Source organism: Calypte anna, chromosome 5A (assembly GCF_003957555.1).
Source record: "Calypte anna isolate BGI_N300 chromosome 5A, bCalAnn1_v1.p, whole genome shotgun sequence".
Classification (NCBI taxonomy): Eukaryota; Metazoa; Chordata; class Aves; order Apodiformes; family Trochilidae; genus Calypte; species Calypte anna.
In genome coordinates, this window is record NC_044251.1 from 2,833,347 (window position 1) to 2,859,240 (window position 25,894).

At 43.5% G+C, this 25,894-nt stretch overlaps 2 protein-coding genes across 2 annotated transcripts in view; both read left to right on the forward strand.

The window, feature by feature from the left end:
* LOC103534358 (cytosolic phospholipase A2 epsilon) overlaps positions 1 to 486 on the forward strand; it is a 36,720-nt gene extending 36,234 nt beyond the window's left edge. Inside the window, exon 21 of the mRNA XM_030451657.1 lies at positions 236 to 486. Coding sequence (XP_030307517.1) covers positions 236 to 486 — 251 coding nt within the window. The remainder of the gene's footprint in view (positions 1 to 235) is intronic.
* Positions 487 to 4,746: 4,260 nt separating this feature from the next.
* The window catches only part of LOC103534357 (cytosolic phospholipase A2 epsilon-like), a 30,402-nt gene continuing 9,254 nt past the window's right edge, over positions 4,747 to 25,894 (forward strand). Inside the window, exons 1-12 of the mRNA XM_030451812.1 lie at positions 4,747 to 4,820; positions 6,358 to 6,430; positions 15,543 to 15,679; positions 17,472 to 17,603; positions 18,669 to 18,709; positions 19,554 to 19,596; positions 20,145 to 20,208; positions 21,528 to 21,688; positions 21,900 to 21,992; positions 22,654 to 22,691; positions 23,400 to 23,556; positions 25,421 to 25,557. Of these exons, the coding sequence (XP_030307672.1) occupies positions 4,794 to 4,820; positions 6,358 to 6,430; positions 15,543 to 15,679; positions 17,472 to 17,603; positions 18,669 to 18,709; positions 19,554 to 19,596; positions 20,145 to 20,208; positions 21,528 to 21,688; positions 21,900 to 21,992; positions 22,654 to 22,691; positions 23,400 to 23,556; positions 25,421 to 25,557 (1,103 nt within the window). The 5' untranslated portion in view covers positions 4,747 to 4,793. The remainder of the gene's footprint in view (positions 4,821 to 6,357; positions 6,431 to 15,542; positions 15,680 to 17,471; positions 17,604 to 18,668; positions 18,710 to 19,553; positions 19,597 to 20,144; positions 20,209 to 21,527; positions 21,689 to 21,899; positions 21,993 to 22,653; positions 22,692 to 23,399; positions 23,557 to 25,420; positions 25,558 to 25,894) is intronic.

A 25,894-nucleotide genomic window follows, 5' to 3' on the forward strand; every position in this document is an offset into this window, starting at 1 on the left:
AATGTTGCCCAACAAGAGCTGCTGATAGTCAGTGTTGTTCTCATTCCTAGCTGCTTGGGTTTGTATCATTTTTGGTTGGAGGCTTGATGAAGAATACAGTGCTACTGGAGTACTTCAAAGTCCCTCTGAGAAATCATGTTTCCCTCCAAATCCCCCTTTTCTACTTATAATTACTGAGATGAGCCACATATCACAATAAAACCCAATTGGTGTCTCCTTGTGGTTTGTCCCTCAGGTGTGGAAAGAACTCCTGAAAAGATGGCTGAAGGCAAAGTTGATGTCTCCAGTATCCTCTCCCCATTTACAACGAGGGAGGTGTGTTTCAGCGAAGAGAATTTTGACAAACTGGTGAAACTGACTGATTACAATGTCCTGAACAATGAGAAGCTGATAATTGAGGCCTTACGCTTGGCAGTGGCACGGAGGAAGCAGAGGAACCATCAGGCAGCACCTCCCACCTTTAACCATCCCCGTAGTATTTTTTGAGTTGTCTGTTCCCTGGTGTGATTTGATGGTGATTTGATCAAGGTGGTTGATGTTTGGCAGTGTCCCTTGGTATTTATGCTTTACAGTGTAAACTGCATCATCCTGAGAACACACTGGACTCCAATTAATCTTATTTAAGTGACCATTCAGACAAATATACTGGAATTTACCTGTGGTTTAATCCAAAACAAACTTCAAAGCAGCAAATTTGTGTTTAGTTTTGTTACTTTATGATTTGATATCTATATTCTGGATAAGTTAATTTAGTGTTGTGTAAGATATTAATGAATCATTGTCACACATTAAAATGTGAATCAAACCTGTATTTATATGTTTCTTTCCTGTCTGGCTGAGCAGCAATCTCTTGAACTGGAATTTTTCTGGTAAATAGCTAATTCATTGTGTTGGTCTTGCCTATCTTAATTATTAAGGGTGGCAGCTGGTCACAAGTGGAGTCTCCCAGGGTTTGATATTGGGCCTGATGCTGTTTAACATCTTCATAAGTGACCTGGATCTTGGGATCAAGAACACCCCGATGAAGTTCACTGATGACACCAAGATGGGTGGAAAGGTTGACACCCCAGAAGGGAAAGCCACCCTCCAGCATGACTTAGACTGGAGGAGTGGCCAACCAGAAACTTTATGAAATTCAGTGTGGAGAAGTGTATGTCTTGGAACACATAAGAGGAGTGCAGTTCAGATCCACTTTGTGAGAGAGCAGCTTTGTGGAAAGAGACCTGGGGGGGGTCTTGGTGGATAACAGGCCCAAGGTGAGCAAACAGTGTGCTGTGGCATCAAAGAAAGCCAACAGGATGCTGGGTGCATCAACAAGGGCATCACCAGCAGAGATAAAGAAGTCATCATCCCACTCTGCTCTGTGCTTGTCAGACCACACCTGCAGTATTGTGTTCAGTTCTGGTCCCTGCTGTACAAAAAGGATGTGCACAGGCTGGAGAGGGTCCAGAGAAAGACTATGAGGATGATCAGAGGACTGGAGCTGCTGCCACATGAGGAGAGGCTGAGAAAACTGGGTTTGTTCAGCTTTGAGAAGGCTTAGGAGAGACCTTGTTACAGTGTTCCAGTACTTAAAGGAGGCTACAAGGAAGATGGAGACTCCCTGTTTACAAGGAGTCACATGGACAAGACAGGGGGCAACAGGCACAAATTGCTCCTGGAGAGATTCTGTTTGAACACAAGAGGACAATTTTTCACTGTGAGGACATTCAGACGTTGGAATGGTCTCCCAGAGGAAGTGGTGGATTTCCCCATTTTGGAAAGTTTTAAGTCTGAGTTCAACAGGGTGCTGAGACATCTCATATTGCCAATAATATTAGAAGTGTTGGACCAGATGATCCTTGAGGTCCCTTCCAATCTGACATTCTGTGATTCTATTGGCCCACTGAAGGCTGTAATCTCTGATTTGATTATCTGTCCACTATTTACTTAGTGGGCTTTCTTCCCTGATCTTTGAGAAATAATTTTTTTAAGTCACTATCAGTGTTGTAAAAAATCTATACAGTTTTCACCATCAATAAAAAAATACCCCTGAGTTAGCTCATCTTTGTTTCAGCATCAAATGAATCCTCTGAACTGATATTCAAAAAAACACCCGTGTTCAGCATAAGTAGTAGCCCTGTTGCCTAATTTTCCTGTCATTTCCTCTTGGAGCTGCTGCTGACTGTCATGTGTTGCTCATCTTCACCTGCCTTGACTGTTCCTGAAGGGATTACTTTGGAATTTCTGCAAGGTAAGGTAAGATGGGAAGTGGCTGGCAGCTGTTTGCATGGAGCATGGCAATGCAGGAGGGCTTTTTTGGGCTCAGGTACAGCCAGATTTGCAGGTGCTGCCCTGAGAGAGTGGTTCCTCATCAAGAATCCCAGAAGTCTTCTGGGAAAGGTTGCTTCCAAACCCTCCCTTCTTACAGCTCTGCAATCAGTGGATCCCAAGCTCAGTCTCTCATGCCAGGAACCCTGCTCTGTGCATCCTTCATCCAGGATCCATCTGAGCTGGTGCCAGAAGCTGGGGAGATGCTTGGGATTGCTGTCCTTTTGAAAATAGAAGGCTCCTACTCTGTCTGCAATGAACTTCAGACTGAGTCACCAGGGCAGAACTGGAGTTGAGATCAGAGTTGTGATTATGCTCAGAACTGCCAAATTTATTTGCATGGAACGAAGTTCAAGGAATTGGGAGAAAAAGATTTCTCTGCTGTGGAAAACGGAGCTGGTGGGGACATCTTAGGGCAATTTGGGTGATGCAAGAGGAAGGGTGGACGTGTTTTTTACCTATGAGCATGTTCTTTGTGTTCCTTCACCTGAAAGACTTGGAAGGGCTTGGTATAGCCCTGTTTCCAGGTATAGGATTGCATGCTTAGATATTAGATATTTAGATTTTATTTAGATTTTTATGCTCCTCTCTGTCTGTGGCAGCTGCAGTTCTGGTTTAGCTCTAGAACAGGAGAACATCAGCTCATGGGATCCCTCTGTGTCTTTCCCAGAGATATCTTGGGATTTACTCCTATGCTTTCCAGACCTTTTTTACTGGAAATGTAGTAGCAGGATGGAAACAGTTTCAGTCTTTTTTATAGAGGATATTTACTCAACAACAGGACAGAAAAAAAAGAAGATAGGTGCATGACACAACCTGAGCCTAATTAACTTCTAACCATGACTAATTACTGTACGGATGCTTTGTTGCATCCCAAGCCAGCATTAGGGTCTCTTTGCACTGTGTCCTTCTGGCTATGAAACCTGTCTATCTCTCTGCAAGGGCATTCCTCCTACTTTCAATTCCCTCTGAATCTCTTTCCTTCAGCTTCCCCAGTATTTCAGGTTTCTGAAACAGGGTGTTTTGGGTTTGTTTTTTTTCCAGGTCACTGTTAAAAACTTGCAGTAGGCTTAAAACTGAGCTGTTTGTGATCTCCTCAGGAGTATTTCCCTTTGAGGGTACCTTCTTCTGACTACTGCATTGTGATATGTTGGTTATCCATCCTTAATCTGTTTAATGTCTGGGTGATGTTTTGTTTTGTCCAGTTATCTTAGAATGTCCTTAGATGCCAAATATTCTCTGAAATTTAAGTCATACAAAGTCTGTGAAGTTCTTGACTATCAGTCAGTTCTTACCTCATCACAAAATGAAATGCAATTTTTGAGTTTCATTTTTCTGTTTAATTTCATAGTAGCAATGATTTTTTTTTTTTTGAAGAGTCTTCCATTTTGTTACCTCTTGTGTACTGAATCTGAGTATGTATTCACTGAGACTGGGACCACCTTACAGGATGCTGGCAGTGCCCTGCACAGTGAGGCCTCATAAATGTGAGTCATGAAGAATAGTGTGAGAACATTAAGAATAATCAACATTAATTTCAACATTAATTCTACTCTCCTAAATATATCCTCTTAGAGGTTATTTGCCTAAGTACCTTACTTCAGGTGCACGAAGTAAAAATAAATAAATGAGAAAGTGAGCAAGCTTTTAAAGCTTTGCCTTCAAAATGGAAACTTAAGAGTTTCAACAGGTGGTTGGGGAATTATTTCCTGCAGTATTTGGCCTGCACTAATGGTTTGATAGGTGAGATAGGAAGAAAAAAATTCTTTCCAATGTGTCTTTAAGCACAGACACACCTACTACCTTCAGGCAATGAAATGCTATAAAAAAGTGTGGGGTTTTTTTGTGCTTTTGTTTGATTGGGTTTTGGGGTTTTTTTGTGTGTTTTTTTGTTTGTTTGGTTTGGTTTGGTTTGTTTGGTTTGGTTTGGTTTGGTTTGGTTTTTTTAATACACTACAGACTGTTAGGATGTGCTTGGCCACAGAAGTCCTTGTTGCCCACTCCTGGGCAGACAGATGTACCCTGGCTGGTGCCAGTCACCTCCATGCAAGGAGCACTCTGACCTTCTCAAGAAGTCAGGAGGATGCTCTAAAACTATTAAAAAAAAAAAAAAAATCTGCTCAGTGACCCTAAGAGTGAAGAGAAGATCCCTTTCAGATCTCTGTCCCTCTGACTCCAGCTGTAGAGTCCATCCTTCTGCAGTGCTGAGGCCTGGGTGTCTGCAGCACTCCCTGGGGCAGCCAGAAGGAGGAGGAAGAGGAAGAGGAGAAGAAGGAGGAGGAGGAGGAGAAGAAAGAGGAGGAGGAGGAGAAGGAGGAGTTGGAGATTGCTCAAGTGGTGGTGTTGGGTGAGGCACTGAGTCAGGCACTAAAACACCTTCCTGCTCCCTGTGACTTAAAGCAGGCGAAGCTGCCTGGCCAAGGCTCCTCTGTCCCCATCCACCACCACCTTGCACAGCTGGCTTGGACGTGGAGAAGGCCACCATGGGGCTGCTCTGCAGTAAGGCACAGGTAAGAAAAGGAAAGAGGAGGCCCTGTTATGAGCTGTGAAGGCAGAAACTTGGTGGCAGATAGGCTGTAGGAGGTGGTGTTCCTGTATCCTGTGTTCCACCTCCTGTATCTTCAGCTCCGAGCTTTCTTCACCAGCGCTGATGCTGGGAGCAAAGCTGGGCTTTTGCTTGGGGTTTGTGCCTAATTTTTGTTTTGGCCTTCAGGAATCTAAGGGCTTCACTGCTGTGTTAATTCACCTATTTTAAAAATCCCCAATTAAAAAAAAAAATCAAACACATGCAAAAAAAACCCAACCCAACAACCAACCAAAAAGAACCCAAATCTTTCTGTGCTGCCCTTTGCTTCCATCCAATTGGGTTAGGCAAAAAAAAAAAACAAACTACTAAGGAAAAATAAGGGGGTATCACTAGATAACTGATATTACATGAGGTCTTAAATACAGCTCTTTTAAAAATTGTGGGAGTTTTTGGGCATAAAGGGATTAGTGGTGGCACAGTTTGATCTATGTATTTGTCACAGTGATAAGCCCTGTACTATGGGTTGTGTGTATGAACTATTTCTTATGTGTGTGTTGCATCATTACATATTTTTTTTTCCTCTTTCTTTTTTATTCTTCTTATTTTTTTCATTTGTTTACAATTACATTTGGGTTTTTTGAAATATTTTGGTTGGTGCTGGTGGGAGGTTTTTTGACGTTTAGAACTTTAAAAGTGCAGTTTCTCCTCGTTTTATTTCTTCTAAAAAGACAATTATCTAGGGAAAAAAATACCTTTAGACCCCATACATCCTGTGAAGTACCATGTTTGTCTGAACCTTCCTTGGAATGAGGGGGGATGACAAAATCAAACCTCTTTCCTGGCAAGTTGGTTAAATGTCTTTTGATAACCACTTAGGCTTAGGTGGTTTCCCAAGATTTCCATTGATATTTTCTTGTCACCTTTCCTTAAAGGCTCTGAATTAGTCAGAGAGAAATAATTACAGGGCTGTCATTTTCACTCCCCACTTCTGGAAAGTTTGGGCCAGGTCTCTGGAAGATGCTTTTCAGGTCCTCATGGTTTGAGAACCAGCACTCTTCTGTGCCAAACCTAACAATGGAGTTCCAGATCTATAAACCAGCTGACAAAGAGCATCATTACACCATGATATCCTTACTAATTCCTGCCCTGGTGGATTGTCTGCAATTTGTTGTGAAATAGAGTGGATATATATGACAGCCTTTGAATCTGCACACACTGAGATGTGTGTCAGCTGTATTAGTAACACAGCAAATAACTCACTTCCATGATTTCTCTGTGATAGGGTTGTAAGAGTCAGACACCTCAAGCTGAGGGTTACCATAGAATGGAAAATGGAGAACATCAGTTCTACACCTGGCTGTAGGTTTTCTGGGAAGAAGTAGAAGTCAATTCATAAAGAACCTTGGTTCAAAAAAATGTTTGGATGGTCGGAATTGCACCACTTGCTGTTATCTCTGACTGTGCTTCTGGTTTTTTCTCTCTGCATGCTCATCTCACACATTTGGTGTGCTGTTCAATAGACAGAATCCTCTCCATGCAACTTGCTCACTGTAAAAGTCATCCGGATGAAAAATGCCAGGAAAGCAGATTTGTGTGAGTATCTGTGCTATCCCCCTGCACCATCCTCATCCTTGTAGAACTACTCAGAGCATAATCAAGTGTCACAAACATGACAGAGTGTTTATAACAGGAGAGAGAAGATGCTTGACTATGGTGTGCCAAAGATGAGGTAGCATAGAAAATATAATATTTTTTGGGGTCTTTGCCAGCCTGCTGAAGTCTAGTAACCAGGTCTAGTTCAGAAGATGTTGGCACAGGATGAATAAAATGTTTCATAGCCTAATCAGAAAAAAGATTTTTATTCACAGGGAAGGCTGAAGTAAGAAGTTTAGATGGAACACTTCTTTCCATGGTTTCTTCTTACAGTAATGTCTGCCCCGTGCATGCCTAGGCCTGACACAGAGTATTTTATGTGGGCTCAGGACTGGATACTTGACATCTCTCCTGGACTGTCAAATTAGCAACAGCCATGTTTCAAAACTCATTTGAGGGCCCACACTGTTTGCTTTTTCTATTCTAACTTAGTTTTATTCAGTGTCCAGGAATTACAGTCACATAAAAGTCTTTTCATCATCCATAACTGCAAAGCACTAGGAAAAAAAGGTGTGAATCACAATCACTTCCAATCTGAGGCTGATTGTCTTCCATATATTCATTTACACAAATAAGAAGAGCTGAATCAAAAAAGTCTCTATAGGAACCAGATCAAGTTAAATTAGGTTCAGTTGGTTATCCAAGACAAGATATTTGTTTGAGTCTTTCCACAGTGGATTGCTTTGAGTTCTGCTACAGTTTCTCTAGGGACCAAAGGTTTACAAAGAAGTGTTTCTCAGTCCAGTTTCTGTTGAAGTAGGGTATTTTCTTGTTGCTGTATGCATGGGAAAGAAGAGTCTGTATGAACCTTCCCACTAAAGTGAGAAAAGAAGAGCTGAAGTTCCTTTATAGGCTGGAGAGAAATCCCTTGGTACAGCTAAAACCTATTTGAAGGTACAAATGTGCACCCTGAAATGAAAGAAAGAGATGTGGATCCCTTAGATATCTCTCCATATAATCATGTTCTATGGAACTATCTGCATGATAATGACCTTACCAAACTTCCTCTCCACATTTTTCTCATCTAGATCAATGTGGTTTTTTGTTTTGTTTTGTTGGGGCTTTTTTTTTGGTGTGTGTGTGTCTTGAAACTTTTTTTTTCTTTATTCTTTTTTTTTTTTTTTTAAGGCAGTTTCCTATGGCTTGATACTATCTCCTCTAATACTAGAAAGTTTCTAGGACAAGGGGCAGGTGCTGCCATGCTCAGGAACTTCTGCTTCCCAGTCCAACAGCCCCTAAAGATGCTTGAGGGAGCAGCTGGAATGTCAGAGTGCAGCTCAGGCTCCAGAATAGCAGGAGGGGCACTCCATGGGTTCACTAGGCTGGGGCTGTTCTGTCCTACACTGTGAAACATATATTGCATCTTGCTTGCAAAGCAAAATGAGACATCCACCACCAGCATTGCCCAGGTATTACCTGTCTGAAATGGCAGCATCATTTAAAATACCAAGGGAAATAAAAATAAATAAATAAAATAAATAAAATAAATAAAACAGGAACAATATTTGAAAAAAGTGAGTGCTTTGCTTTTCAGGTACTTCCATCATGTAGGAAAAGAACATCATTCCAATCATGGCACTGCCTTCCTTCTGATTCATTGTTGAATCTAGTTTTGATCAACAGCTCTTTAATTCCAGTAATATTAGATTTTTGCCAAGTATAAAATTTCTTTGTTGTGTTTAGAAAAAGAGCCATTAAACCATTTCAGATGCAGTTTTCTGTGCATCCAGAATTATAGAATATATATTCCTGTATTTCAATGACACTTTCTTTATCATATAAAACATCCCTATTTTTCAAATGTTTTCCTAATTTAATTTAAACTCTGCTTCAACTCACTGGCAATGTAAAAGCTATTGCAGATTCCATGTCAGTACCTGGATGTGTCTTTCCCTGAGAAGCCACAGAATGTGAGGCTTAAGATGAAATTCAGCCACTTGCTCAAAATTTTGCTGGTTTGTGTAGAACTGGGGGAATATCACACAGAATCACAGAATCCTTGGGGTTGGAAGGGACCTCGAAAGATCATCTAGTCCAACCCCCCCTGCCAGAGCAGGGCCACCTAGAGCACTTCGCATAGGAACGTGTCCAGGCGGGTTTTGAATGTCTCCAGTGAAGGAGACTCCACGACCCCCCTGGGCAGCCTGTTCCAGGGCTCTGTCACCCTTACAGGAAAACAATTCCTCCGGATATTCAACTTGAACCTCCTATGCTCCAATTTACACCCATTACCCCTTGTCCTATCACTGGTCACCACTGAGAAGAGCCTAACTCCATCTCCCTGACACTCACCCCTTACATATTTGAAAACATTGATGAGGTCACCCCTCAGTCTCCTTTTCTCCAAACTAAAGAGACCCAGCTCCCTCAGCCTTTCCTCATAAGGGAGATGTTCCACTCCCTTAATCATCTTAGTAGCTCTGCGCTGGACTCTTTCAAGCACTTCCCTGCACTGTTTTGCTTGACAGAGCCATAGGAAACCCAGAAGTATGTGGCTGTCCATCACCAGAGATGTAAATTTCTTTACAGTACTGTTCTCCTAACACTGAATTTTTTTCCTTTGCCCAGCTCTGCTTCTGCCACTTTCCTTTAACAAATGTCACTAGATAAAACAAATTGGCAAGTGGCACTAATTCCTCTGTCACCTTATATATTTTTAACCTTTTAAATCAGCTCTTTCTATCTCATGCCAGTTGTGCCCACCCCGTTTTTTTCACAAGTGAATCCCAGTTTTTTTATTTTCTCCTTTCTAGGTCCCTTCTTGCATTTGGTTTCTGTGGAGTTTTGGCATCCCTGTTAAATGCTCATCTAGTGTTTAGAGGGTCTGCCAACCTGATGCTGCAGGTTATTGGTCTGTCTCCTCCATTCTCCAGGTAATGGAGATGGAAAAAACTAATCCATAACAATAGAGTCTCAAAACCACACTAACACCTCCCCCAGAATAGATAATGCAAGACTTGAATGGAAGCTCAGTGCATAATGTAGTATTTTGACCTAAGGCAACTTAAATTGTTTCATTATGCTTTTTAAATTCTGAATCATTTTAATGCACCCTTGCACTGTTCTCTCTCTTCTTCCCACTGATCCATCAGTGTGTAAATTAGATGAATAGTTTCCACTTGTGTATCACTGAATAGCTGATACCATTGATAGGACTTGTGAATTTAGTGCCTTGTTTGCCTCCTCCACATTCCCCCTTCCCACTGAGCACACCCACTTCCCCATCAGCCTCATTTGGGCTCTTGATATCCATGGACTAGTGAACCTTTGCCAGTTCCCAGATCTGGGTGTGTGTTCCATCTGCATCCTGACTCCCTGATGGGGTGAGCCTTGGATGTGCACCAACCCAACCCACCCTTAAAACCAGAGCTTTATCTGCAGAGAATTTCCAATTTTCAAGCTCAGCCTCTCAGAGCCCTTGGGCAACCACCATGGCTCCAATACAAACAGAAGGACGTGTGGTTCAGCTTGGGAATTCCCCACAGCAGGAGATCATGGATACCAAAAGTTTATGTGGGTTCCAGGCAGAGTCTGAGTATTTTCACAGAGGAAAAAGCCAGTGAATGTTGAGTTAGGAAGTCTTTGAATCTTATATTGTGAGATCTGAAAGAGCATCTTCCCCTCGTATACCCTTCCTTAGACACCCACTACCAGATGTGGGGCATATTCTCCTCTTGCACTGGTGTCCATCCCCAATGCATCCAAAGATCCTTCCCAAAAAAAGATAAGAGGGCCTAAAGTACAAAATATTGGAGAGAAACTAATTGTTAAGTGGAATTAACAAATGAAAAAAGAAGATAAAATAGTGTGCTAAACTTTAACAAAAAATTTAAAAATGTAACTGGATGGGAAACGGAGCTGACCAATTTTAAGTCATCGTTCCCCACTTCCTAAAATCATCCAGGAGTCCTCAGTGGATGCTGTCTGTGGGCCCTGGACTAAATGAACCTTGACTAGTGTAGAGTTAAAAATATTCTTCAGCATTTCCTTAGTAGGAAAACGGTATTTTTTTAAGCTTTTGCAGATTTATTTCCTTTTTTAATTTAAGTTAGACTTGCTGAGTTTGGCAACTTCAAATTTTGGGATTTTTTAATATATGACATATTTCAGGTACAATATTTTATAACATGTTTTATGTTTTTATAAGCTTTTTTTTTTACAGCATTGCAGTAACAGTTCGGACAGATACGAAATCAATTCATGGGAAAGCCCTTGAGATCCTGAAAAGAAATATAGCCAGTGAAATTCATTAGTGTTTGAGGAACTATGGTCCCATGTGATCCTTTTTTCAGGAAGCCCCAGACTTCCTCTGGTGTGATGTTCTTGAGCTGCTGTTATTGTTTCATTGTTATTTATTACTTACTTCACCATTTTAGCAGTTGCAGTTATGTACCAAGTGCCTATTGTTCCAGATGCAGCTTGAAATCTTATTATAAAATAAGAGGATGTGGACTGATAAAGCCTGAAAAGGGGAGAAAATGGGGGTGAGAGGGGAAGTAAAGGTTATTAAGCAACATTTTAGCAAAGTTTTTTGGTTTTTTTCTTATGGAGGGTTGTAAACGGGACAACGTGGTATTTGTAGGGTGCTCCACCTAATGTAATGAGAGGAGTGGGAGAAAGTGGGAAAGCTTCTTACTGAAGTTATTAATCTTGAATGCTCCCTGGAGGCAGGAACCGACCTCCCAGGGCTGAAGGAGAATTCTGATAATTTGGTTGTGAAGGGCCTTGAGAAGGAAGATGTTTACTTTCACAGGATTAATCCAGGTTCTCATTTAGAAAAGAATATAAAAAGTTCCTGTGCTCTAAATGAGCCAATATTCTGCACTCCAGAAACAGCAATGCCTGCCTGTCCATCTACCCTCAGCCAGACCTCTGCTCAGCTCCATGGTGTAGGAGAAAGAAGGAAAAAGCTTTTCTCACCCCGTGGTGGTAGTTTATATTTTGTAACATGGATGGAGCTGACTGAGGGGAGACATGATGAGGATCTGGGCAAAGTGTGTTTGAGACCACGGTCTTAGTTTGGATCCTTTTAGCATAATAAAACTGTGGTCTAACAGTCATGAAAAAAAATCTCCACCCTAGAAATAGCCTCAATGTGAGCACTTCATAGAATCATAGAATGGGCTGAGTTGGAAGGGACCTCAGAGATCATCAAGTCCAACCCTTGATCCACTCCCACTGCAGTTCCCAGCCCATGGCACTGAGTGCCACATCCAGTCTCTTTTGAAATATCTCCAGACACGGAGAATCCACTACTTCCCTGGGCAGCCCATTCCAGTGCTTGATCACCCTCTCCAGAAAGAAATTCTTTCTAATACCCAACCTAAACCTCCCCTGGCACAACTTAAGATCGTGCCCTCTTGTCTTGCTAGCTCTTGTCTTGCACTTAAGATATCCCAGGGTGAGGAGGATATCCAGGTTTCTGCCCATGTTATGTGTGGGTCGGAGATGGGTCTGCCAGCATCCAAAAAGGAGATAGAATGAAAACCTAAATCTGTTTGGTGTAGCCCTGTTTGAATTTGAGTTGTCTGTGAGATAAGTGAGATTTTAGCTCAAGTCAGAAGAGCTGGTGCCCTGCTCTCCTCTGGGATGCAGCATAGTGACATAGAGGCTGTGACGTTCCTGAGAATGGGTCATGTTGCTGTAATGCTTTCTAATGCCAAAGCACAATTAAGATCCAGTCCTGCTGCTCTCCTGGAAGATAATTAGAACCTTAGTGTAATAACTGGACCATGAGACCACGTTGTCATAAACACCTGTAGCCACACCTAGGTTGGCCAGGATATTGCCCCACAGTGATACCATGGCATATTTAGTGGCTGCTCACGTGTCATAGCCCAGGAGAGGGACAGAGCTGCTGTGAAGCTCCTCTGTGTGTGCCACACATGAGCAGAATCCCTGTGGTTAGGTTTACATCCCAGGGTAATGATTTGCTGGCACATGACTGGCAATGGGAGCCTCATCCATCTATGTGGAGAGGCACATGATACAAGGCAATGGGATACTGCTATTGTATTGCTGTTGTGTTGTTGTTGTTGTTATTATTATTATTATTATTATTATTATTATTATTATTATTGATTGGTTTGGGTACAAGATAAGTTCCAGTTCTCATGGTTTCTTGTGCCTGGAGCTAGTCAGGCAGAATAGGGGCCTGAGGTAGCTGAGATGTTCCTGAGTGTTTTAAATGCCTCTCTTGTAAAGCCTGGAAAATATTTCATAGACAAGAGGCAATTAAGTTTCAGAGGTCACCTCTGAAGGAGAAAAAGCATCACCAAACACATTTTTCAGATCATTTAGTGGCTCTGTGAGAAGTTCTTCAGAAAAAGTCTGAGGTCTGCTGTCTGGCAAGTAGTTATTTCTTAAAGAGGTACAAACCAGAGCAGTAGCAAGCAGTGATCACTTGCAGGGAAAAAAAAAAAAATGGATGGAATTTCAAAGTAATACTTTGCTCTTCATAACAGACGTAGTCAGAGTGGGTGTTGATATTTGGGAAATGCCAATGAGATAAACACTGGGTCACTCACAAGTTCTGGACTCAAGTCCTTCTGATTCTTCTAGTGGGGACAAGAACTGCCAGCAGTCTGGGCTAATAACAATCTCAGCTTCCCAAGAGCCAAAAATTTGCATACACACAAAAATTTTCTGCATACACACACGTTTAGGAGTGATTAGAACTGTTATAAACTTGTGTCATTTCTATGTATTTTGATTTCTATTGCTTTTTTAGAATTTCTATGTCATTGTGTATACCACAGCCTTCATCATATGCCTTCATCAGTCACTTACTTTTATTTATTTTAAAATTTTTTAATTTAGATAAATAAATATAATAATTTATATAAATTATAATATATAAAATATATAATTATATAATTACATATTTATATAAATTATTATATTTTGTATAATGATATAATATAAAATAATTTTTATTTATTTTTTATTTAGAGTTATTCAATCAAAGATAACTTAAATCTCAGGGAAAAAAAAAAAAAAAGGCTGTATTTGTTGCTTATTCAGTTACAAAGTGTGCTATAAGACTGAATGAATTACTCTGTTCCCTAAAGTCAGGTTTCATGGTAACACTAAATCATAGAATCATTCAGATTGGAAAAGACCTCAAAGATCAAGTACAACCATCAGCCCAGCACTAGACATGTCCCAAAGTGCCACATCTACACATTTTAAATGGGACAAAACCAAGCGTAGTCATCTGAAGGTGTGTCTGCTATGCAATGGCAGGAACACTCAAGTAGGTGTTGTTACAAATAGAGGAAATATGATGTTAATGATGGGATTAGTAATTATGGGCAATCCTCACCCATGCTATCTCTGGTGCTTGTGTGGGTTTTTGTCCCTAACCAGCAGATCATGTTCTGTTGGGTGATCATCCCTTGCTTTTGAGTGGGGGTCCACAGGATTGCTAATCTCAAATTAGGTTCATATTTGCCTTCTATTTCTTATTAACTACAAAACAAGGTATTTGCAAGCAGATTGTTTTGACCCCAGGGTGAAAGTGTTTGTTGCTGGTGTAGAGCACTGCAGATTGCTGCTAACCCCTGTTTCGGACTAAAGCCTTGATCCTGAACATCCCTCACTTAAGATGGAGCCCATGTGGGAAGCCAAACTTGACAGCTGGCTTCTTTATCTGGGAAAGGGAAAGTAGGTACTATATCTGCCCTCCCTACATCTGGACACATTACCTCAGTCTTTTCTAAGTCCTGTGTCACCAGGCCCCTGCCCCATTCAGCAGTGGGTCCATGTACTCCCTGGTCTTCCTGGTGCTGCTAACAGACTTGTAAATGACTTGACCACGTCCAGTGTCCATGCTGGAGAAGGGGAAGCCTGTGAGCAGTCCTCCCCTGAGGCAGAAACAACCTGTGAAGAACTGACCACCACCCCTTCTCCCCATCCCCTGCTGGAGGGGAGGAGGGAGAGAAATGGGGACCAACGTAATTTGGTTCTGAGACCAAAGAGGGATGGGGTAGGTATTTAAGATGGGGGTTTGTTTTCTCTTTGTCCTGCTTTGATTTGATTGGTGATAAATTCTTATTATTTCTATTTCTTATTAACTACAAAACAAGGTATTTGCAAGCAGATTGTTTTGACCCCAGGGTGAAAGTGCTTGTTGCTGGTGTAGAGCACTGCAGATTGCTGCTAACCCCTGTTTCGGACTAAAGCCTTGATCCTGAACATCCCTCACTTAAGATGGAGCCCATGTGGGAAGCCAAACTTGACAGCTGGCTTCTTTACATGGGAAAGGGAAAGTAGGTACTAAATCTACCCTCCCTACATCTGGACACATTGCAGTTCATGGCTGAACTGCATGACCTGAACACACCTCTGACTGAAACAGCAAGACTGAAGAAATGCAATCCTGTGCAAAGCAGCAATGTCACCTTGCTCTGTGCTGGGCAGCACAGACAAGCTTTCACCTGTCCATCAGCTGTTGCAAAACCCCTTATTCCTCTCTGGCTGAGGCACAGAGATGCAGGTGAAAACAGGGGTGTAAAGCAATATTTTTTACACAGCTTTACTGGCAAAAACTCTTCCTCAGGACAGCTGCTTCTGAAACCAAATGTTACACCATCAGACTGCTCAACATTTCCAAACCTTTCTAATACGTGTTCATTTTAATCCACTTCAGAGAGGATTAAATGCCATTCATCTTCTCCACAGACGACTGATTTATTTTTCTTGAAATATTTTTTTCTTTAAAAGCTCTGTTGTTGGCCTTGAAGTCTGATATAATATATAGATAGTCTGGCTGTGCATCTCTTTGAAAAGAGAGATGCAATTTAACTGTGTATTTTGAATCTTTATTGTTTTTCTAGCAATTAAAAGTAGTAGTTCCCAAGAAGAGCACTCTGCCAGGCTTTCACAGAGAACAAAGTAAGCTGGTTGTCGGGCACTGGCTCGATGGCACCTGGCCTGCTTTCTGCATGTTGTCCTGCGAGCAGATCTTAAACATTCATACAGCTCAACTACTTAAGGAGTAGTAGATGTCTTTCCTTAGTCATTGCTTTGATGTTTTCCCTCTCTTCCACAGTATCCCAGTCAGACCTCTACGTGAGCCTGAGCCTCCCAACAGCCTCGGTGCAGCATTTCCGCACCCAAACGGTCCAGAACACCAAGAACCCCACGTGGAATGAAACTTTCCACTTCACAGTTCAGAGTCAGGTTAAGGTAGGACTGGTCACTATCCCCAGCAGGTACTCTCCCCAGATATCCAACTTACCCCATAGCACTTCCATGCTGTGGGTCTCTATTTAGTTATCAGCTTCATCCGAGGAGCTTATGGCCTCACTGACACCAGGAACACCACTCATGGCTCAGATTCAGCAGCCTCTGCCAGCAGAGAAATTTTCTTCTTTTTCCCCGAGTTCAACGAGCACCTCTGGTACCAGCGGGAGAAGCCGCGGCTGTGCCAGGGTCCCGTCCACTACGACCCCAGGCAGAGAGTGCACTGCCTGCCCCCGGGGGAGGGCACAGGGATGACCTGAGACCCCCGGGTAGGGCGTGCTGAGCTGCACCACTGGGTGGGGCAGCCGATGAGGGGAGGGAGAAGCACTGTGTGTGGGTGTTCTTGACTTCCCAAGGGGCAGAGCTGCAGCTTGAGGGGGGGGTCTGGCCATGCAGTGTCCCTCGTGTTGGGGTGTGAGTGGTGCAGGTGGGTTCAGCAGAGGCTTGGGCGGAGAGGGGGCTGCTAGTTCTAGTTGGCTGTGCTGGTGGTGGGCCTTGGGTCCTGAATGTCTTCTCTGTTCCTTCAGGGAAACGAGAGGGGAAGAATAATGTGAATCTCTCTAGTGGTAAGCAGGGAACTTGCTGCATGTGAGAAGAAAATTCTTAACTGAAAGGGTTGTCAGGCCCTGGCCTCAGCTGCCCTGGGGGGTGGTTGAATCACTGTCCCTGGAGGGGTTTACACATTGTAGATCTGGTGCTAAGGGACCTGGGTCAGCACTGGACTCTGCAGAGCTGGGTTAACTGTCATACTCAATGACCTGAAAAGGTATTTTCTAACCAAAAGGATTGTCATTCTGCAGATCCCGTCCCTGCTCCCCTGGGCCCAAGCTGAGAATTGAGGTGTGCTCAGCTGTGGGTCACAATTCACACAGTCAGGAGCCATGTTTCCTGACCAGCCTGCAGCACAAGTTGTCAGGGAGGTTTCAGAAGGGTATGGACTGCTCCAGTGCCTGCCAAGTATCTGCTGTTCAGTGCCTGGGGCACAATATCAGTGTGTGAATGGAACCGTCACAAAAACCCCAGAGGAACTGGTTGGAAAATGACTATGGGGGTTCTGTGAGGAGCTCTTGACACTGAGACTTGTAACAAAACACTGCCACCTCAAAGACCTCGGGTACAGAGGAGGAGCCACAACAATGATCAGGGGGCTGGAGCAGCTCTGCTCTGGAGCCAGGCTGAGAGAGTTGGGGGTGTTGAGGCTGGAGAAGAGAAGGCTGCAACGGGGAGACCTTAGAACACCTTCCAGTGCCTGAAGGGGCTCCAGGAAAGCTGGGGAGGGACTTGGGACAAGGGCCTGGAGGGATGGGACCCTCCGAGGGGAAGGGTTTTAAATTAGAGAAAACTAGATTTAGATTGGATGTTAGGAAAAAATTCTTTGCCATGAGGGTAGTGGGAAAATGAAATGGGTTGCCCAGGGAGGTGTTTGAGGCTTCATCCCTGGGATGTGCAGGGTGGGGCTTTAAAAGGCTCTGAGTGACCTGGTCCAGTTGAGGGTGTCCCTGGTTGGACTAGATGACCTGTAGAGGTCCCTTCCAACCCAGATTATGGTTATGGTAAGACTGAATCTTCCTGCAGAGTCAGATGTCCCAAACATGCAGCTGCAGCATTTCTATTTCACTCTTGCCTTTGTTTTCGGCTTTGAATTTCTTCACCTGATTCCTGTAGCTAAGCCAAAACATCTGTGGCATCTTCTGTTTGCTAAACCTGATGCTCTCTCTTTTTCTTTTGATTCCAGAACATTCTGGAGCTGAAAGTTTGTGATGAGGACAATGTGACTCAAGATGACCATCTCCTCACTGTCTTCTTTGATGTTTCCAAAATCCAGCTTGGGGAAAACATTAAGCTGTGTTTTCAGCTGAATCCTCAGGTATGGATAAAACTCAAGGACAAAGCTGAGGGGATGTGGTCAGGTGAGAATGTAGTTAGCTCATCTTTCCTGTCACATGTCACATATGGAAGCCTTTCTTACTGTCCATTAAGCCGCCTGAGTATGTCTGTTTGTTCCAGGGGCTGACACTTTGTGCTATTTCTGTAATTACTGTAGATTTTGGGTGCTGCTTTGACAGGCAGAGTTAGTACACATTACTGAACTTGATTGTCTCATTGCAGTGCTTGATGTCAAAATACTGAGAGTTTACCACAGCAGTTTTGGGTGTCCTTTTGCAGCTGGAATTGGTGGCTCTGAGCTGTCCATTATTTTCTGCTAATATAAAAGGAGTGATCTGCAGCCATAAGCTGCCAAGACAATTTTCATTTAGTAAGTTTTTCAGCAGGTCTTGATTTCACAAGGTGGAGACAACTTTTTACTGAAGTTTTAAGCACAGTGTTGGTGCTCTAAGTGGTTAACTTCAGTGAGTGCTGGTTTGATTTGATCCCCGTTTTGGAGATGCTGTCTCTTCCTTATACAGGAGGAGGAAATTACAAAATATGAAGATGAAGACTGAGTACACAGTGAGTCTACATGAACAGACACTCCAGAACATCCTGGACTTCCTATGTCCAAGTCTGCCACTCTATAATTCTGCCACCAGGCCCATCTGCAGAGGCTGTGGGTGAGGGCTGGGAGAGGGGCAGGGTGATTGGGGAGCACTAAATCCAACCCTGCTCAGGCTAAGGATCAGTCAAGAGCAATTAGAGCCTGAGGAAGCCACAACTGCAAAAAAGTGCAGCCAAGAGGCCCTGGAGTATGAATTATATTTGGCCTGCAAGGTCTGAAGTAGGAGTCTGCTAAAATAATGGATATGATGTTAGAAGTAGGTGACACTAGAAGTACAGCAGATACAACATGAAGAAAATAAAAAATGTTGCATGCTCAGTAATGAAAGGTGGGCACTGGATCATGGAGTCCCCTGAAGAGCACGAATCCCTGTAGGGCATCTCTTCACAGGAAAATCAGTCACCTGCAAGTGACTGCATTCGTTTTCTTCCACAGGGAAAAGAGGAGCTGGAGGTGGAATTCACAATGGAGAGCAGGTGTGTAAGGCCAAATAGGTGGAAAATCATCAACTGATCCTTGTAGCCCCAGAACATGCTCATGATCTGAATACAGCAGAGGGGAACTTGAGTTGTGCAGCAAGTGCTTATGTAGGGCATGGAACAGAGAAGGGGTGCAGGACAGTGTAGGATAGGTGTGCACCCACACTGAGCATCCAAACACATGGAGAAGGTGCCACAGATGTTGATGGCAGCATGGAGATTCCCTGATGGCTGCTGCTCACTGGGCTGCAAGGGGCATTCTGCACAGGAGGAACTTTTAAGTTTCAAACCCTTTTTGCTCCTTCCTGTGAGATCCCAGGTGTTTGCTTTCTCAGTGTGAAAATGATGCTTGTGTTTTGTTTTAGATGTTGGAATAGATTAAAAATACTTTTTTTCATGTGTTTCTAAGTTGACTGTACAGCTTACAGAGAGAATGGGCATGTAAACCAATTCTAGTGGCGTTAGTTGATTTTTAAGGTAAATGTCAATATTTTCCCTCTTTTTCTGTTGGATGATGGATGAATTCACTGTTTTTTCAGCTCTGATCCCAGAGGTTTGAAGTGAGGAGTACAGGGCAATGGTGTAATTGTGCTATGCCTGTGTAAATTTGCTTCAGTGTGTCAGAAAATGATGCTGTCTGATAGAGTGAGGTGTTCCTCTGTGTATAAAGTTCAGACTCAAGCCTGTGAGAAGCAAATTGGCCTGAAAGTCCAGCTTGGATGCTTCTGCTGTCTGCCCATGATGCCTGTCCAAAGGCAGACTTTTGAAGATAAAGAACTAATGATTAAAGGTGATGGACAGTGCTGGTTTTGAACTGATTGGTTTCCATTTTGTCTTTTAGTCCGGATCCTCCCGAAATCATCACTACTAATGGAGTTTTAGTGGTAATTTTTATTCCATAATTCTTTCCCTGCCATTAGCAAAGCTTCTTGCAAAGCTGTTACTTAAGGTACTGAGCAGTACTCCACATGGGGGCATGGAGGGATGAGCTGAGATGCAGGCTGCACCTGATGTCTGTCTTGGCTTTCCTACATGGTCCCTGTTGGTGGGAAGATGCTGCAAAAGCTGTGAGCTGCTGCCAGCATTAACCTCTGCCCAAACCCAGCTCAGGGGGACAGCATCCCTCCTTCTGCCCAGGAAGAGGGGACTGAGCACCCAGTCCAAGGGACATTCCCCTGCAGTCAGTCCTCCCCCAGGCCCCTGCAGGGCTGCAGGTGGGGATGAGCAGCCCCCTCCTCTTTCCTCACCTCTCCATGTTCTCTCAATTCCCATATGGAAGCCAAATGCCACCTCCCTATACCTGGTAGGGGTTTTGCAGGCTGGCACTGTCCCCCAAGGTTTATGCCCCAAGCCTCCTCACCCCACACTTGTCCAAGGCAGAACTGGGCTGACAGTGAACACCTTCTTCTCTTTCCCTGGTTGTCTCTTACAGTCTCGTGAAGTTGCCTGTTTGGAAGTGCAGGTGAATGGTGGGAGGCTGAGGAGGGACAATACAGGTGAGCTGACTTACAGAGCAACTCTGGGTGCCAGTTTGTGGCTAAAGCACTCAGTTTTCTGTGCTTAAACATCCTGGTTTGAAGGATAATATAATATATATTATATATATATATATATATCTCCTCTATAATAATATCATGTCAGATGCTTAGAATTTCCCCAAGTATTTGTGCAGAGAAATGATTTTATTCATTTAGTTACTTAGTTCTAAACTGGAGTTAATTCCTACTCTTTCTGGATTCAGAGACAAAGAAAATTAGCAGAATGAGGACTAGGCTTCTTATCAGTTTAACTTCTTAAAATCTATTTGGACGTAACAATATGAAATATGCCACTAGGTGAAACACAAGACACTTGGTATAATAACAAACACATTTGTTGCACATTTTAAGCAGCATATCACTACCATGTTGAGTCCATGTTCATGGACCTGTGTATCATCCACACAATTTTTCAAACATCTCACTCTGACATCTCCTGATGGCCCCGATCCAACTGTTTCAAGCACGAGGATGATCCAGCTGAGCTCAGTGGTCACAGTGAAGAAGTTTGCTAGATGTGGCTGAAAATGCTTGAGTAGCATAATTCTTTTGAAAGCTGATTATATCCCTTTGAGTGTGGATTTACTGAGTATATTTCACCTTGAACCTAGGATGAGTCCATCCTATATAAAGACTATTTTTCAATTACTTGAAGAGGCATATCTGAGCCTTATTATAGGGAGGCCAAAACCCACTGGATGTCATTTTCTCAAATGTTATAAAGTGTTTCAAAAGAAATATTACACATTGAAGTTAAAGGGAAAGGGGATAGAGGGACTGAGATTTTACTAGTTTCAAAGAGAACTATGCTCTCCTACAGAAAAAGAAAAGCTTCTCCCAAGAGTCTGCAATTTTCAAAATACATTACTATTATTGTATCAGACTACTATTTTAGTGCCATGTACTGTCTTACCACTGAAGTACTTGGCAAATTTCAGACTTTCAGGAGAGAGCACTTTTTTTCCCCACCAAAACCCATTAGCATCTGTGAACCATTATCTAATGAGTAGGGAGGTATTCTCAACAATCACTGTATATATGGGAGTGCAGTAGTACTATAGCAGCGCTTACTGTATGGCACGATTTGTAGACGAGCTCTGAAGTTGAAACCCAAAAGCTTGAAGGGTTCTGTTAATTTAAGGTTCTAAAGGGTTCTAATAATCTATCCTATAATCCAGGTATCAAAATTCAATGCTTAAGAAAAACATGTATGGCTGTGCAAACAAATTATCCACATTTTTTTTGAAGAGCTTAAACCTGAAACTCCCTTGTTTCAGAAAGGAAGTTTGCGTTGACTGTGGATGGGTCATTTGAAGGAACCCAAACCCACACACTGAGCTCCTGCATCTGTCCAACCTCCCCAGCTAGGTTCCACTACATCAAGTACAATCAGTCAGCTCTCACCGTGGCTCTGCCACAGCGGAGGACGCTCAGCAGGGTATGTGATCCCCTCTAATGTGAAGCTGGTTCTTTGCTGTCTATTTCCTTGGGGACCTCTAAGACCTCTCAGTGTGTGTGCAGATCTGTGTATGCAGGGAATCAGTAGGTGCATGTATGTCACTGAGGTAGGGGACACTGCTTTAATCTTTTTTTCCTTAGTTTTTGAGTAGTACATAACTGTCTGTCTTTTTTTTACTCTCTTTTTCCAGTCTCTATCGGGTCAAAATGAAATAAATATGGATGAGTCTGTGACTCTGCCTCTGAACTTGCTTCCTATACAAGAGAAAATAACCATAGCAGAGGTAAGAACAAGTTTTTCTCAAAAAACCAGCCCAGCTCATGTTCACTTTGGTACATGATGAAGAGTCTTGCATGTCAGTGATTCAGTTCCTGTCAGACATGCCATGTGTTACAGTGTAATGTGTGAATTACAGTCACTCTGCAATTATGCAAAATTTTGTTTTTCTTTTGTTCCGCATGTGGTCCCAGGCATGCCTTTCAACCCTGTTCTGAGTTTAAAGTAATTTCCTCAGGACATATCAAATGCATTTATCAACATGGCATGCGAGCTAACAGTAGTGGGGATGACAATTAAAACATTTGCAAAGGGAAAGCCTGAAGCAGATGATAAACCAAAGAACATCCCATCCATATGCCTGTGGTTCAGATACTGAGCTTTTTCAGTGACTTTCCTGGAAAACTGAGGTGTTCACCTATGAAAAGCTGAGGGGCCCTAAGCCCACCTGGCTCGGGTGGATGGTCCTCTTGTGTTCAGCCCTGTACAGTCTATTTGGACCATACTAGAGCCTGTTATATCTCTCACAACCCAGACTAGGGCTGGCAACATTCTGCCCCTGAATTGTGACAGCAAAGAGTAAAATTCAGCCTGTAGATGGAATGGGGGAGGAAGGCACAGGATTAATGACCTGAGCATGCTTACACTCTTTGTATTGCGATTTTCAGGACAGGACAATTGACTTGTACACAAAGGCAAATGAATGGTAAGTGTGTCTCCAGCAAGACCTGATCCTGTCACTGGAAGACATTTGCACCTACACAAAGCTCATTTGAAATCAACAGGGGTCCATACAGGCTGGGTTGTAAGCAGAGGTGTGTTCATCTTGCGGTTGCAGGCTTTTGTTTGCCAGGCTCTCCTTTTACAGTGCAGGCTTTTGTTTGCCAGGTTCTCCTTTTACAGTGCTGGAAAATTAAATCATGGGTCCCCTTTTCTTCAAGTTTCCAAGCTGTTTGTGCAGCTCTGTAAGCAGAGCTAGATATGTGTGCACTGTTATGCCCACAGATGGAGACAGCAGCTCCACAAAGAAATTATATTTCTGTATTATACAAACAAAATAACAGCAAGGCAATGGCAGCTTTTTCCCTGCAGGGCCTGTTGGCAGCAGTTACAGACCTGTCTGGCAGGGACTACTGAAACTTGAACAGTGAATTATATGGGCAAATAAAGCCAGAAGTGTGTTGTAGGAATCTTGTTTCCATACCAGGACCACCACGTTATATCCTGCTCTGCCTTCCCATTTGCATTCTTGTCAGCAACTACAGCAATTAGCAGAGGCCTGTTTGTGGTCTTGCTCTTTCTCAATAGTTAATTACATGATACTGCCCACAAGCTGGCCTGTAACCACAGACAAGTATGGCTGGAGCTGACAACTGTGAATAATAATACAAGAATATTTGTACCCTGGTCTCAGGACTCAGGGTATGTGTTTCAGGCCAAGAAGCCTTGACACCCGCCTGGGGTTTGACCTGTGCATTGATGAGCAGAATTTCCTGCAGAACAGGAAGAAAGTGGTTGCTGCTGCACTGAAGGAGGTTCTTCATCTAGGCGAAGATCTGCAAGACCATGAGGTGATGAGGAAAAGCATTGGTGCACAATTTTTCTCTCTCCTTTCCCTCAAGCCTGGATTTCTCCCCTCCATCTGGATGAGGAGAGAGGAGCTGTGGGAGCAGGTCCAGCACACTGTCTGCCCTGTCAGGGTCACCTCAGCCAGAGAGCTCAGCAGTCTATCTGGATGAGCAAAGTCTCTAATTCCACTTGGCTTTCAAGTAAATCATTTGAAGGGGTTTAAAACCAATGAGTTTGCTCCACGGTTCTCAAAAATCCTTCTCAAAGTGTCAGGATCTTCTTGTATACCCCACAGGTCTGCCCAGCAACTTGTGTTATTTATAACCCATGGAGGGATGTTTATTTATCTCTAATCCATGTTTTATTTTGCTATCTTGTGGATGTTGCTTTTGCATCTCTGTCATCTTTTGTCATGGTGTCCCAGTTTACACCCAGTGGGTACAAACCCAGCCTCTGCTCACCAACCCCCCTTACACACTGTGGGACAGGGGGGAGAAACCCACTGAAGGGCTCTTTAATCCGGACAAGAACAGGGACGTTTACACTCTGCAGCTACAGTAACAGGCAAACCCAGACAGACTCAATTGGGGAAGAAAAAGTTCCTAATTTAATCTCCCAGGAGCAGAGTAAACATGAGCAAATCTTAGTACCTTCCCCACAGCCCTCCCATCTTCCCCATCCCCAAACTGCTTCACTCCTGCTTTCCCCTCAGCAGCAAAGGAGGTAGGGAATGGGGATTTGGGGTCAGTTCACCACACGGTGTTTCTGCCTCTCCTTCAGTCTCAGAAGGGAATTCTTCCCTTGCTCCAACGCGGGGTCCCTCTGAGGGGACAGAGTCCTTCAGGAACCCCTGGGACATGAGTCCCTCCCATGGGGTGCACTCCCTCAGGAACTGCTCCATCCCGAGCTGCCCACAGAGTCACGGCTGCTGCGGGAACAGTCACCTCCCCTGCCATGGGCTCCTCCATGGCTGCAGAGCCACATCTGCCCCTCTCTGCCATCCTGCACAGGCTGCAGCTCCACATCTGCCCATCTGTGACACTTCAGGGGCTACAAATCCACTTTTACCCTACTGTGCTCCTTCAGGGACTGCTCCACCGCGCTCCTCCATGGCTGCAGGGGCACAGCCTCCATCTCACCATTGGCTGGGGTGGAACCTTTGCTCGAGCACCTTTTCCCCTCCTTCTTCACTGACCTTGGTGTCTTCTCTTTGGCCTTGCTCTTTCACTTCATCCTCTACTCTGCTCTGAGGGTCCTTTTAAAAATTATTTTTTCAGTTTTGTTTCCCTTTTCTGGAATGTGTTACTCACAGAGGCACATCCAGCTTCCCACATCTGCTGGGCCTTGGGCAAGGACAGAATTTGAGCCAGGGGAGCTTCCAGCAGCTTCTCCCAGGAGCCACCCCTGTGGCCCCCCCAATTCCTGGCAGAAGCCCCTTCAGTAGCTGCAAATCCAGGTCCATGGGTTGCAGGGCACAGCTGCCATCTCATCATGGGGTGTGGGGAAATCTTTTCTTGAGCACCTTCTCCCTCTCTTTCCTCATTGACTTTGGTGTCTTTGCTCTGGAATTCCTGTTACCTCTTCCTCCCTTCTGCTCTGCAGGTCTTTTTTTTTTTCCAGTTTTGTTTACCCTTTTTTGAATATGTTTCTTACAGAGTTGCACCTATCTTCCCATATTTGCTTGGCTTTGGGCAGAGGTGGGGCAGGGATTGGAACTGGGGGAGCTTTCAGCAGCTTCTCACAGGAGACACCCCTGTGGCCCCTCCTGCTTCCAAACACCGTGGCACTTACCCAAGACACATGGATGTGCCTTAATAACATTTATACACATATGTTTTCCATATTTTTTTTTTTCTTGCTGAACAGGTGCCTATAGTGGCTGTGACCACAACGGGATGTGGGATAAGAGCACTGACTGCCATGTATGGCAGCATTTTGGGTCTTCAAAAGTTGCGTCTTCTGGATTGCATTTCGTACATCAGTGGCTCATCTGGCACAACTTGGTGAGGAGTCATTTTGATACTGTTGTTTGGATTTTGTTCTGTCAAGCAAAACTGATGCTTTGTCTAGGCTTGACATTTCTGCAAGGGTAAAAGGGGTTTGTTGAGTTATTACTTCCATCTTTGGTCTATGAAAGCCAGAGTCACCCACAAAGGTCTGTTGTGCATGACACATTTAGTGTCACTGAAATAACTTAGCCAGAACCAGAAAAGGAGACTTTACTGGAAGTCCAAACATCCTTAATCTGATGCAAAATGATCCGTTATGGTTATTTAATGTAGGAGAGAAACAACATAGAGAGTTGTAGCTGCTTGTGTTGGATCACAGATCAAGTGATTT